Source organism: Physcomitrium patens, chromosome 13, assembly GCF_059467195.1.
Source record: "Physcomitrium patens ecotype Gransden chromosome 13, ASM5946719v1, whole genome shotgun sequence".
NCBI classification, from domain to species: domain Eukaryota; kingdom Viridiplantae; phylum Streptophyta; class Bryopsida; order Funariales; family Funariaceae; genus Physcomitrium; species Physcomitrium patens.
Window position 1 is genome coordinate 14063419 of NC_143422.1, and position 13574 is coordinate 14076992.

At 37.3% G+C, this 13574-nt stretch overlaps 1 protein-coding gene across 1 annotated transcript; it reads right to left on the bottom strand.

Annotated features, from left to right (window-relative positions):
• Window positions 1-707: 707 nt before the first annotated feature.
• Window positions 708-6426, bottom strand: LOC112290781 (uncharacterized). Its single transcript, XM_024537455.3, has 13 exons — window positions 6020-6426; window positions 4689-5403; window positions 4280-4364; window positions 3882-3971; window positions 3661-3734; window positions 3429-3513; window positions 3146-3232; window positions 2734-2864; window positions 2336-2417; window positions 2128-2175; window positions 1819-1891; window positions 1431-1534; window positions 708-1278 (listed from the first exon to the last, which is right to left on the bottom strand). Exons 1-13 carry the CDS (start codon window positions 6213-6215, stop codon window positions 1168-1170), a joined length of 1881 nt encoding a protein of 626 aa, XP_024393223.1. The 5' UTR covers window positions 6216-6426; the 3' UTR covers window positions 708-1167.
• Between the last annotated feature and the right edge of the window lie 7148 nt (window positions 6427-13574).

Below are 13574 nucleotides of genomic sequence, written 5' to 3' on the forward strand. Positions count from 1 at the left end.
TGTAAGCTCATAGATGTGATAAGTACATGAGCAATTGCTTCAAGTTCTTATAATAAATATTTGCCATTAAAGTCTTCATCTTTCCCTGTGGGATATTGCTTGGATATTTGTATAATCTGTTACTAATATACTCTAGTTAGTATGATACACGGAGTGGTGCAATATTATTGCAATGATATTGTGGTGTGATAAAATTATGGAGATATTGTTGCATAGTAGTATTAACAAAAAGATGTGACAATTGCAATTCTCTATATATGTGTATATAAATATATATATATATATATATATATAATGACATAGTGCCCACATAGGTGTCACCTATGACATGTTTAGATTAAAGCACTTGTACTACTAAAGTGTACAAGTGAAATGTGCTTTGACCTAAGTTGGGAAAGTAGTTGAAATATTGACGGATAAAATTGGCTTTCTATATGCTGTTTTCTTTCTTCTAAAAATTCCTAGCCATCTGTGTGGCAGGCAGTGAAATCTGGCTCTACACCCATGTCTTAGATGAGACTAGTTTTTCTAGCTCAGCGAAGCTCGATCTTGACGATTTCATCTGCTGAATAGTAAAAACTAGTGGAGACTTGCAAGGGTTGCAATGTGATATTGCATTTTCTCATCTGCTTGTCGACGCAGCATATATTCGACTAAAATGTCTCGGCGCAAATGCACAAAAATCCAATACGCGTTCAGCAAGGGAGTATGGAGAGGAAATTGATTACCAAAATGAGATTCTGTTCATTAGCTGCACTGGTTATCCACAAAAATCTCCAAAAATAGCTCAATCCCCTAATTCTTCTACTTGAGTTGGAGTGTCGATCTATTTTTGTCTGTCTTGTCAGATGCAATCAGTAAAAACCAAATGATGTCTTCAACCATTGCTATACTTCATCGAGGGTGATCTCACCCGAACTAGGAAAAACGCCAACTCAAGTCACGTTGGGATTAGGTTCCCCTTCCCATCATTGTAAAAGTTTCATGGACTAGGAGAATCTTCAAGCCATACCGAGCGTCCACTGTGTCACAGGATGAATCCAAGCTTCTGAGAAGTAACTTCATTGTCCGGGCATGGTGTTGGATCAAGTATATAATGTTCCTAGCACGAAAAACTCACTATGACAGTGAATACGTGGTGTCACAAAATAACTCCACACGGTTTTTTCATAGTTGTTTCAAATCGCCTCTTCTGTACTTCTGCCACTCTTGCTTGTATCGAGATCCCTCCTTCAGCAAAGCGACAAGCACGTGCAGGAGAACTGGGACGAAAAAGGGCTGTACAATTCCAGAACCTTATGTCAGTATCCACAAAACCATCATTGACTTCAATAGAGATTCCAAACTTTACAGCTCCTTTCATCTTCGCAGCAAACCCCACCTAAAATAATTACTGCAAAGAGAAAGATTAGAAGTTTTCGTATGTGGACCGTATAAATGGCGAGCTGATGTTCGGCAGGAAAATAGAGCAGTGACATGATGGACGGCTGGAAGAACGCCGCTTCTGCCCGTGATCTAGCTTTCCTAGCTGCTTCTGCACAACCAATAGTCATTCAAAAATTTCAGAAGTTCTTCAAAAGCAACACTGCAAATGCACAGATTGTTAATGTACTACAACATATAAGGCTCTAGTTTTCGAATTATGCCAGAGAATAAATAATATTAGGTGTGATTTTGCAAAACATGTAACATTTCTAACTTCACCCTCACAAGCTTTGAGACGGATTGCCAGAAATCGCGAAGTCATAATGAAGTTCACTTGTAGGAATCACTTGCAGTGACCAAAAAAAACCAGTCGCCACCAATAGGCAACCTCACCTGCTGCAGCATGATAAGCTCCCACAAGTGATTGACTTTGGGCTGCTTTTGCTTCAGCAAGAGAACTTTGAACCTGTAATAAACGGGCAACAAATGTCAAGATGCCATATGCAACAATTCAGACATTAGCATCAGAAGTCACATCAAATACTCAACGCAATAGGTGTAAAACCCAAGAACAATAATAAAATCAAACTGGAAACCAGCATAATCCTCAGCATTGAACAAATCTCTGGTGTCAACACTCCGTGAAATTTCTCAAAAGCACATTTGTCCTCCAAATATAAAAAGCCTCTCAAAAGAACTTACATGTTCTCCAATTTCATCCTTAATAACCATGTTAGGCAAAGAGCTAACCTGCACACAAGCCAATGACAGACGCCCACTTGATAAATGCCTCAACATTGAAGTCATCTGAATTTGAATACAGCTTACACAAAGCACGATGCTGCTTTACTTTGAAGACTTCGCAACACAAGTAGAATGTTTGAAACCTTCTACTTTCCTACGAACCTACCAAGCGGGAGAGGGACAGTAAGGTAGATGCTGAGGCCTGAATATCCATAGCAGTTCGTCTACGTAGCAGCACATCCACTTCCCTGCACCCACATTTCATGATCTCAGTTAAGCTAACAGCACAGCCACCTGTACGAGTGCCTTAACATATAAATATTACTAGCACAAAAAATAATAATAACAATAATAATAACTAGATACTGGCCACAAGAGCAACATGGCTGGCTGCTTTACATTACAAAAAATACACTGATACACCCATTTGTACCGAAAATTTGCAGACGATTTTCAGGACTGTTTATGATCAAGAGCAATGATACTACCAAGCATACAACATAACAATTTAAGTTACAATAGACAGACAAATAAAATTCTTTGGACGGGTTCAGGGGAACAAACCAGTCAGCAATGCCCGTGACAGCAGCTGGCACCCCATATGTACTCGTCTTCGCGTTTTTCACAAACATGGATGGCAGACCGAAAAGCGCCCGAATCTGGGCAACAATTACTCCTACCACGGGTTCCAGGTCCTGAAAACCACTCGAATCAGTGGGACCATTTTCGAAATAAATTCAAAACACTTAAATGAGAAATTCTAGCAGCAAAAGAGAAACAAACACGTTAAGACTACAAAATAATACTAGTGCCCCGGTCGATTAGATTCATAAACATGTACACGATAGTTTTAAGCAGACTTCTTGATAACTTCTCCTTCTAATCGGCCTGAACGAAGTTGGCTGATACAGCAGATCCGCATAAAAACAAGTCAAGCCTGTGAAATAGCATGAACATTTCTCATTTCAGCAATTACCTTCGAAGAAAGTTTGTAACTCCCAGAATTGTTCGAGACAAGATTACCACAACCTGGAGGATTGTAAACAGTTACTCCACCCCATCCCTGCCACATGCAGCGCACTCATCAGAAACAACTCGTAAAAAGAATCATACTACTCCAACAAAACAAAACTATTGATAAATAAACAAAAAATCAAAACTCAAAAAAACAGAATACATGTTTAATTGCACTGGCATCGCATTACAGCACAAAAATAACAAAAAGGAATTGAATCGTTCAAAGAAATTTGAGTCCCTACCGGAGACGTGAATCCATTAGTGAGTGAAATACGCCCGCTAGACAACTGCATATGCAGAGGACACTCATTGGCTGCTGGCACATAACTGTAAAACCAATAACATTTGATTATTTAGTAAGAGAGGATCTGAAATCACAAGCAAGAACAATACCGTTCAATGGACTTATCATAAATGAATAAATTTCATTGAACAAGAAAAGTCCAATGCATGAGGGCTGGAATTCCAGTTTACATTGCAAAATGTAGGATCTTAGAGCGACCAGTAGCTGCACTAGACGTGTCGAGATGCCACTCGTTTGAATTGACCTGTATCACACCATAAGAAAATAATGATTGAAAATATAAAAGCCATCAATTTATTTATTCTTATCCAAAACTTCCGGTCCGTTGGCAGCCTTCAAATCATCAACCCAACTGACTTGATTGAAAAATGAATGTATGGAATGTGCTTACAAAGAATGGAAGCTGCTTAAATGGCACCAGATGCGCCTTCAAGGCTTCATTCCAATGCGATGAAACTGCCTTTGGAGTATAATATAGCACCTACCAGAACTTTCAATCAACCCTTAAAACATTTTCAACCCAGATATTCAATTCATCTCCAGTAAGATTAATAACAAGAAACAGAGACCAGCACTAACAAGATATCAAAGTTCTAAATCCACCTCATCTATCAAGCCTACCACTTCGAACAACAAGGGAACAATTAAACGAGCAAATTACAGACATTTCGTATACAGTACAACACCAAGATTCTTGCTGCAGAGATGAAACAATAAAGTGGCTAAATACTTTCGCCTATATGGTCAAAAAAGATTCCTGATGCGCGCATCAGTAGAAAGAATGTCAACCTGGCTTTCAACGGAGAAGCGGGCAACAGGCTCCATGACGTCTATAAGTGGTTGCAGATAGCGCTCCTCTACTTCCTCTATATCCCTGAATTACATCACGTTTAACACCTTTATCAAATTCCAACATGGAGAATCTCTCCATGACAACCCCAATTGATATCACAAGTAAAGATTCAGTCCCCAGTAATGTTTCTTGTTACAAGAGCTGAAGTACTTGCCACTGTAACACCGATTAGACCTCACAAATCTTCATAAACCTGATCTCCTAATCAATACTGAGCTTGACTTCTATGAAAACCCAAAAGCTTCAATTTTTCATAACTTACACAAACCGGGGTCACTTCAAACGTTCAGAGGTAAGAACGATAAATGATACAGATCAGTCAATTTTAAAAGTTGAGCAACTCACCAATCATAAATCCAGTCCTCTGGATTTGCATTCAACAGAGTGAAGGATAAAATGGCCTCCCCATCGGCCGAAAGTGGCATGCTCGGCACTTGGTCATCCTCAGCCCGTCCAGCCTTGCTGACTCGACCACCATTCCTGAAGTATATCACTGCAACTTCGGCGATACGCGAAGCAATCCCATCTTCGAAGTCAGGAACTGATAAATCAGCACCGGTCATCCACGCGTGCCTATGCTTTCCCACGACAGTCCTTTCCTTTGCATCTTCACCAGGTTTTCTTTCAACAACTACCAATGTGTAGCGGCCTCCTGCACTTGAGCTTTTGTCCTTGGCAAAGCTCCACAAAAACTCATCCACATAGTCATCGTTCCTGAGATCCACATTGAGAAGATCCGAATTTGCAAGTCCACACGGCCAAGTCCACTCGACATCACTTCCAACGCTGACGCAAGAGTCATCCGCATCCCAAGTGACCCTAATCCCAAAATCATAACCCTGAGCATGTTGTCGAAATGATTCGGCCACTTTCTCCAAAGAAGCCACACTCATCAAACCTTCGTTCCGATGTGGTGCTGCAGAGGTGAATATGATATGCAAATGGCAAGGCAGAGCCAGAGCCAGAGATGAGGAAGCGACAACGGCAGCGTGCTCTTCAATGGCTGAAAAAGGGAGGGGAGCCCGATACACCTCTGTTGATTTCCACCAAAAAGGAACCCCTGCACATGAACACATCTTTGAATTCAATACTACAGCCCCGGCCTTTAAAACCTTGAATTCTCTCATCCGAAAACTCTACCTCATTCAAACACATCAGAATCCTCGAAGTAAATTTCAACGTAATCACACTGTTCGGAAAAAACAATCGCAGATTAGATCGACTACTGCCCACGATGGAATTAGAATGTAGACAATGAACCACCACCAGCACAACGACGACGACGACACAAAATGCGTCATAAACGCCCATTACATTCCGGACGACCTCAATTACTATAATGATGTCACACGACATGGTCTCAATGATCGTTCCGGAAAACCTCCAAACTTGAACCAACCGAAGATAAACACAAAATGAAATTTCATGATTTAAAAAAGTTACAAAAGGATACAAAAAAAATAAACAAACAAATTAAACAACATCTAGGAACATATAAACACGAGCTGCAACACGCTGAAGTTGAAAAATACAATAAACAAAAAAATTAAAATTAAAATCAAAACAACACAACAAGATTCCACCATCAAATCATCATCATCAACAAACGATCGCAGCACGAAGGAGCCAAAATCCGAATCAGAAAGAGAAAGCAACAACAAACAAACCCTACGTACCAAGCAGGAAGAAGAATACGACGGAAAACGTGATAAACAAACGTTTGCGCCCCGGCGGCTTGCTCCGAGTGCTGGCCTCGGCATCGACATCGCCAGACTCGGTGGCGCTCGCGGGGTTCCCCTCGTGCCCACTGCCGTGTGCTTCCGATCCAGAGGTAGCGGCGTCAGCGCAGGGCAGTTCCTCAACCTCGGCCATGACGATGAAGAGATAATGCCCGCACTGCGTCTGCCTCTGCCTGTGCCACTGACGCTGCGCAATGGCTCACACTGCCATCGCCTTCGGAGCCTCGCCCTTCACTATTCCCTCTCTCCTCGTCCTCCTCATCTTCTTCTTCCTCGTCTTCCTCCTCCGAGGATTTCCAGCTCGCATGGTTTCCTGCCACGGCCCGTCTTCCCGAAAAACACACGCCGTGAAACCGTGAGCGCCGCTGAGGAAGGAGAGCCTATTTCCGCATCCTTTAGCTAAAATAGTATTTGAGACAATTAGTTACTGTGCATATTCGTCGTTCAATACCTTTGATAGACAAGGTTTTGCTGAAGGGAGGTAAAATGAAGATAATGTAGGTAAGTAGAAGACGAAGGAAATTCATTTAAAGATTTGGAGCTACAATGAAAATGAAGGGGTGGGGATTGTTAAATGTGAAAATAATAAAATAATAATAAAATGAATGTAGATGGGGATGTATTTCCTCTAAAATGTTGCTGCAATTATATTGAGTGTGTCCGAGAAAACTTGTTATATGAGTTCATGACAAGGCATGTTGCCAATAGTTCAAAGAGCCCTAATGTACAACAAAATTGTCACAATAGCTCCATTGGAGTTTGCTATTTTTAGTAATTATATTTTATTTGACATGTTTTCAATCAGTCTTAAGCAATGGTTGTTTTAGAATAGAGTGTCTATCTTGGACATAATATAGATTAAGAATTTTGTTAAATTTAGTTAGATATTTGATTTAGCAAATGTATGACAAGATTCTTGATGACAGCAAAGGTTTGTTTCTAATCTTAATTGTACCAACAAAAATAAATAAATAAATGGCTTAATAGTTATGTATAAAAATAGAAACAAAATATATATATATATATATATATATATATATTTGATTACAACCCTAAACACATTTATTTGATTGTCGTCATAATGTGTAAAGTAAATTGTGAGATAGTAGGAATATGAGGATGTCTCTATGTGACAATTTTGCCAAGTAGTCTTGGAGATCTCACCTTCAGTTTGTATAGGTGCAAATTTGAAATCCACGACTGTCATTGACAATATTTTACAAATTATGAAGACTTTTTCTAAAATTAATTTTGATAAAGCTAAGAGCCTCTGTTTGCAAAATCAGATTGATATATTTATATTCATGTTTATAAATAACTTTATAAGAACATACTTTATGTTTTTGCAAAGGTTGCTCACAAACATGTACATTATAATCAAAACCAACCCGAATGTTATTTTAAAATTGTATGATCTTTTACCTAAGTAGATTGAAAAGTTAAAATAATCAAGAAATACATAAATAATATAAATATTTATAAATTATTGGTGCTTTGTACTTGTTTTTATTTTAACTTCTAAATGTCTTTAAAAGAAATAATCAAGGTTTATTTTCTCTCATATAAAAAAAACTATTCTTCATAAATTTTTTTAATTTAAATAATTCAAATTAAATTATTTGTTCCATTATTGATTAATTAGGTTTCTTTCATTGTATTGAACTAAATTCTTTTAATATTAGAAAAAAATAAAAGAAATATTTTTAGTATAAAAATTGGATAAGTTTAAAAAAACCACAAATATCTACTTATAAATGTTATATATATATATATATATATATATATATATATATATATATATTCATATGATTATTTTTTTGCAATTTTGCACATTAAAAAATACATATTTTCTGATTTTTTTCTAAAAATAATGAAGTATGTATGTAAGATTCTTAGTTATATTTTTGCATCTGTTTATTAGTATAATTTATAATATTATATGGTATTAACTTATTATTTTTTTTTATTTCATATGATAAGCATTATACAAAGTCCTCTTAAAGCTAAGTAAATCATTCAATGTTTAGTTTACATTCTTTATTTGTGTAGGTTGATATAATGTAGTTTTTATTAAAGATTTATAAGTATCAAGTTAAGATTAGAATAAAAAATAATTCAACATAATTCAAATGTATATATATATATATATATATATATATATATATATGTGCCACTTAATAAAAACAACTTAATGAAATTATTAAGGAGTTAGGTTTTACTTATACTCCAACCATATGCCACTTTTATTTCTATATTTAGCTTTAAAATTTGTATACTTTTATTTTTTTATCACTAAAAATTAAAATTTTAATATATTAAAATAATAGTTTTAAAAATATAAAATAAGAACTAAATCTTTTATGAATATTTTTGATACTTTATTCTTAAATAACAAGATATCTTATTTAATTATTTTGTATAATTTACTTCATATATTAGAAGACATGTGCCAACTTACATTAACTTTCATTGGATAATCTTGACTTTGTATGTATTTACATTTAAATAAAAAATTAATCTAATAATTTCACAATAACTAATTCAATAAAAAAAATCTTTTCATGCATTTTAATTGAAATTATCACATAAATCAACTTATATGATAAATTATAAATCACTGAATTTTTTTAAGGTTTCTTTTGAATGATATTATAAATTGTGATTTTTATTATCATTAATTATTTCATTTAAATCTATAAAACATTACCTAGCAACATTCCATAAGATCTCTCATATATATCCAATTAGTGAGATACATGTCTTAACTTGCAATATAAGTTTCTTATATGTTTGCTATCTAGTTAGCTTGTATTACAAGCTACTAACAAGTTGTATCAAGGAGAAGAACTCGATGAAAAAATAATCCAGACAAGTGAGCCTTCACTCAAAGAAAGGTAACAAAATATAAATAAATAAGTATGTATATTGAAAGAGAAACTAGAATGGCTATTGCCAAAAGACAAGAAAACTAGAGACCTTTGAAACTAGAGTAGAAGCAAGAAAGGAGTTGACAAGAGTGAAGAAGGCTTCACTCTTGTCTCTATATATACTATCTAACTATGGGCTACGTGGCGACATTCTATAGGACCTCCAATATGTGTTGACTTTGTAGGACACATGCCTTGACTTAAAGGCAAATTTTTCTACATGTGGGCCACATAGTTAGCTTGATCTTCAAGCTAACAACATGTGTAGCACATGGCCAACTTGTTGACCACGTTTCTAATCCAAAAAGTCAATTAAAGACACCTATGAAGTCAAAGCAGCATCTATGAAGCTTCTAGTAAGTTTTCATATTAAATACTATAGAATTAATTTACTTTTACCTACTTTTATTTACTTCTACCTATTTGTATATGTAATTACTAGCTTACATGAATATGTCCGTGACATTACCCCTGCTTCTAGGGACGAGTTCCACGAGGAGCGGTCATCATATGTTGAAAAAATCTATGATGCGACGAATTGTATTTGCCACATACTCTGATCTTTGTTCTCTTTGAAGATGATTGATAGGGCCTCCCAACCATCGGTAGTGTCCCATACCAGGGCGGAAAGACCACCTAGTTATTTGATCATTGTTGAGGCCTTCATAACTTTCTTCGAATAGAACATTTGGAACACCATCAAGAGTTGTTCCTACCTCTAGCAAAATCACCAAAAATTGGGAGTCCATTCCCAAATCGTGATACCAAACGCGTTGTATCTCACCATCTATTTGAGGAAGAACATGTCGTTCTTGAAGATCTTCATCTCGATTGCGTCGTCTAGAAAGTTGTGACAATCGTAATGTCTCGTACGACAGGTCAGCAAATGAAGGCTCTGGAGTCGAATCCACTGGTTGTTAGTTCTCCATCTTCTGAACATCACAACTATAAAGAAGCTATAAATAAGGATTGAAAGTAGAATGTTATCTTGCCTAGATGTTGTTTCTTTTATAAAGAAGGTTTTCATCTTGATTTTGATGGATGTCGTCAATGAAAAGCCTCCACCGCCTTTGTTGCATTTGCAAGATTATTTATTGGCTCCCATGTGCATTCACTAATATCATATCCATGCCAATGGACAAGATATTCCAATTTATTTTGGTGCCGCCTTGAATCTAAGACTTCTACTTCAAACTCTTCATTATTGTCCACTTCTATAGGAGGAGGTGGAGTTTGTCGTCTTCTTGGTATGTCCACTGTCTTGTATGGTTCAAGAAGAGATACGTGGAATACTGGATGGATTTTCATTAACTCCGATAGATGTAAACGATATGCAACTGGATTGATTTATGTAGAAATAGAAAATAGTCCCAGCCTTCGATAGCCCAACTGACCTTTCGATAGACATCCGCATTGACCTTTTCTTGTTCTTGAGCCTCTTTTAACTGCGCCTTCATCATTGCATGTAGCTTTGATAAATGAATCGCTAAATCTTTCACAGCAAGATTATCAACTTTTGAAAAGTCAAAAGTATCAAGTCATGGATGATAACCATAATTAACAAAGAAAGGTGTTTGTTTTATAGAAGAATGTATAGTGTTATTATAAGCAAACTCTGCCAATGGCAAAAGAGTTGTTCAACCATCTTGTTGGTAGTATCACGGATACAAAAATACAGACTCGAGGTCTAACAAGAAGTTCAAGAAGAATTGGCATGAACTAGATTAATCAGATGAATACAAGAACAACACTAGAGAGATGAGCTAGAGCTCCAAGAGATGTGTTGTTGAGACTGAAGAACTCTTCAGCCTTGATTCCAATATATATTCCTATTTAAGAAGCTTCTCAAGCAACTTCTACCAACTAGGAAGCTTCTAGAAGGTTCCAGAGACTTGCTTCTAGAAGGTTCTAGAAACTTATCTCTAGAAGGTTCTAAGGACTGTGTCCCTAATATCTTCTACCAACTAAGAAGCTTCGAGAAGGTTCTAGAGACTTGCTTTTAGAAGGTTCTAGAAACTTGTCTCTAGAAGGTTTGAAGGACTATGTCCCTAACATCACCCCCTCCTTTAGCTTCGAGGTCTCTGAGAAGCAATGTTGTTGTTAATCAGTACCAACGCAAGAAAATGAAGATTTGTCGTATAACGTTCGCTATGAACTCCAACTGTTGTTCACGAGGCAAGCAGTTCATCGGCCCTTGAAGCCAACGATGGTGGCCCACTCCTTCAACTTCTGACCAAGCATAAACTTCCATGTCCTCATTGTGAAATTGTCCTGCAAACACGTCTTCTGCCTCATCATCGTAAGCAAGCTCGGACTCAAATACAATCACTAGTGATCGGTTACTCGGTATCCTCCATCGTCATCGTGGTGTAGATGGTTCTTCATCTCGGGGTCGCCTTCATGAGCTAGTCGGTTGAGATAATCTCACTGGCATAGTATCTATCTCTTGGCTATCCATATCAGAAGACCAAACTATGGCTACTGAAAAAATTCTATTTTATCTTAGAGAAAATAACTACATCAACTACGAATTTTGGTGGTATCCTCCCCCTTTCTTATATTCTTGGTTGAGCAAGCTTCAGAAGGAAGCTATTATCAAATCGGCTTAGGTTTATGAGGATGTTGTTGATGAAACTCCTGTATCTTTTGCAACGTATTGGCGAGATTTTCAGCTGGCTCTCACGTTTGCTCATTAATGTCATAGCCGCACCAATGAACAAGATACTCCAACTTACTCCACCTTTACCGTGAATCCAGCACCTTTTCAACCTCATATTTCTCGTGGTTCTTGATCTCAATACTAGGTGGCGGACATTGCACTCTTCTAGGAAAAGACGACTCTCGATAAGGCTCCAACAGAGAAACATGAAAGACTGAATGTACCTTCATAAAAGCCGATAATTCCAGACGGTACGCCATTGGATTGATTTGCTTCTAGATGATAAATGGTCCCAATCTTCGATAGTCCAACTTATCACATGGTCGCTTGGTCTTGATGTTTTGTCGAAAAAGCCATACTTTATCTCCAATTTTGAAAGTAGGTGCTTGATTTCGAAATCTATCTGCAAACGCCTTGTAGGATTCTTGAGCGGATTGTAATTGAAGCTTCAATGCATTTTGAAGCTCTGATTGTTGCTTCACAAATCCTTCAGCTGCTGGATTGTTATTTGTTGACGGACTCAATAAATTAAGCTTCGGATGATACCCATAGTTGGAAAGAATGGTGTGTATTGAGTCGACGCATAGAGGATGTTGTTATATGCAAACTTGGCTAGTAATAGATATGCAGTCCAATCGTCTTGCTGATAGTTGATGTTGCATCGTAAATATTGTTCCAAGATTTGGTTTACTTATTCCGTTTGGCCATCAGTTTGAGAATGAAAAGCCGAAGAAAGCTTGATATCCACCTTCAGTATCTCAAAGAGAGATCTCCAAAACTTTGATATGAACTGGGTTCCTCGATCTGATACGATATCATCTAGTAGTCCATGATATCGATACACATTATCGAGAAAGAGCCTTGCTGTGACTTCACTGAACGATGTCTTCTTGCAAGGGACAAAGTGTACCATCTTTGTAAGCCCATCTACCATGACAAAGATGCTGTTAAATGAGTTTGATGATGCCAAGTCCATGATGAAGTCATTGGAAACTGCAGACCATGGTCGACGTAGAATTGGCAATGGCTGTAGAAGTCTATAAGGGCGATGCCGAGGATTCTTGGATCTTGAATAGATGTTGCAGGAGAGGATAAAATCTTTCACATCCTTCCACATTTGCGGCCACCAAAAATCTGGAGAAATAAGCTCCAAGGTCTTGTTGAATCCAAAATGTCCCGCGGTTGAAAAATCATGGCGAGATTGAAGAACTCGGAGTCGTGCTGGTCCTTTTGGGATATATAACCACTCCTCAAAGTAAAAAAGATCTCCCTCCACCTTGAACTTGTCGTCATTGGCATGCTGCTTAATATCAATGGCTACTAAATCTTCAATGGTCACAACACGTATCTGATTCAAGAAATCAGCATCAATTGGAACAATAGTAGCGCAAAGCTGAAATTGCTCTAGCTTCAATAATGTCATATATTGTTGATCAAACGCTGCTTCTCCACCCTTTGGTGCAAGATACGATCTCCTCGATAAGGCATCAAATAGTCCTTGTTGCTTTCCAAGTCGATAAGTGATAACAAAATTGAACCTAGATAATAATATACTCCATCGAGCTTAACGTCGATTTAGAACTCGAGCCGACATGAAATATTCCAAATTCTTGTGATTTGTATATACGGTCACTGGGTGTGCAGCTCCTTCAAGAAAGTGATGCGATTCCTTGAAAGAATCCACTATAGCAAGAAGTTCCTTATCGTGGATGTCATAATTGATTTCAACAACAGAGAACTTTTGAGAATAGAATGTAACCGAATAGAGCTTCTTGTCTTCTCCCATTTGTGAAAGTACAGCTCCCAAAGCAAAATCTGAAGCATCAGTTTCTAAATAAAAGGCCTTTGTAAGGTCTGGATGTACCAAGATTGGAGCCGTAGTAAATGCAGTCTTTAGGTCTTGAAA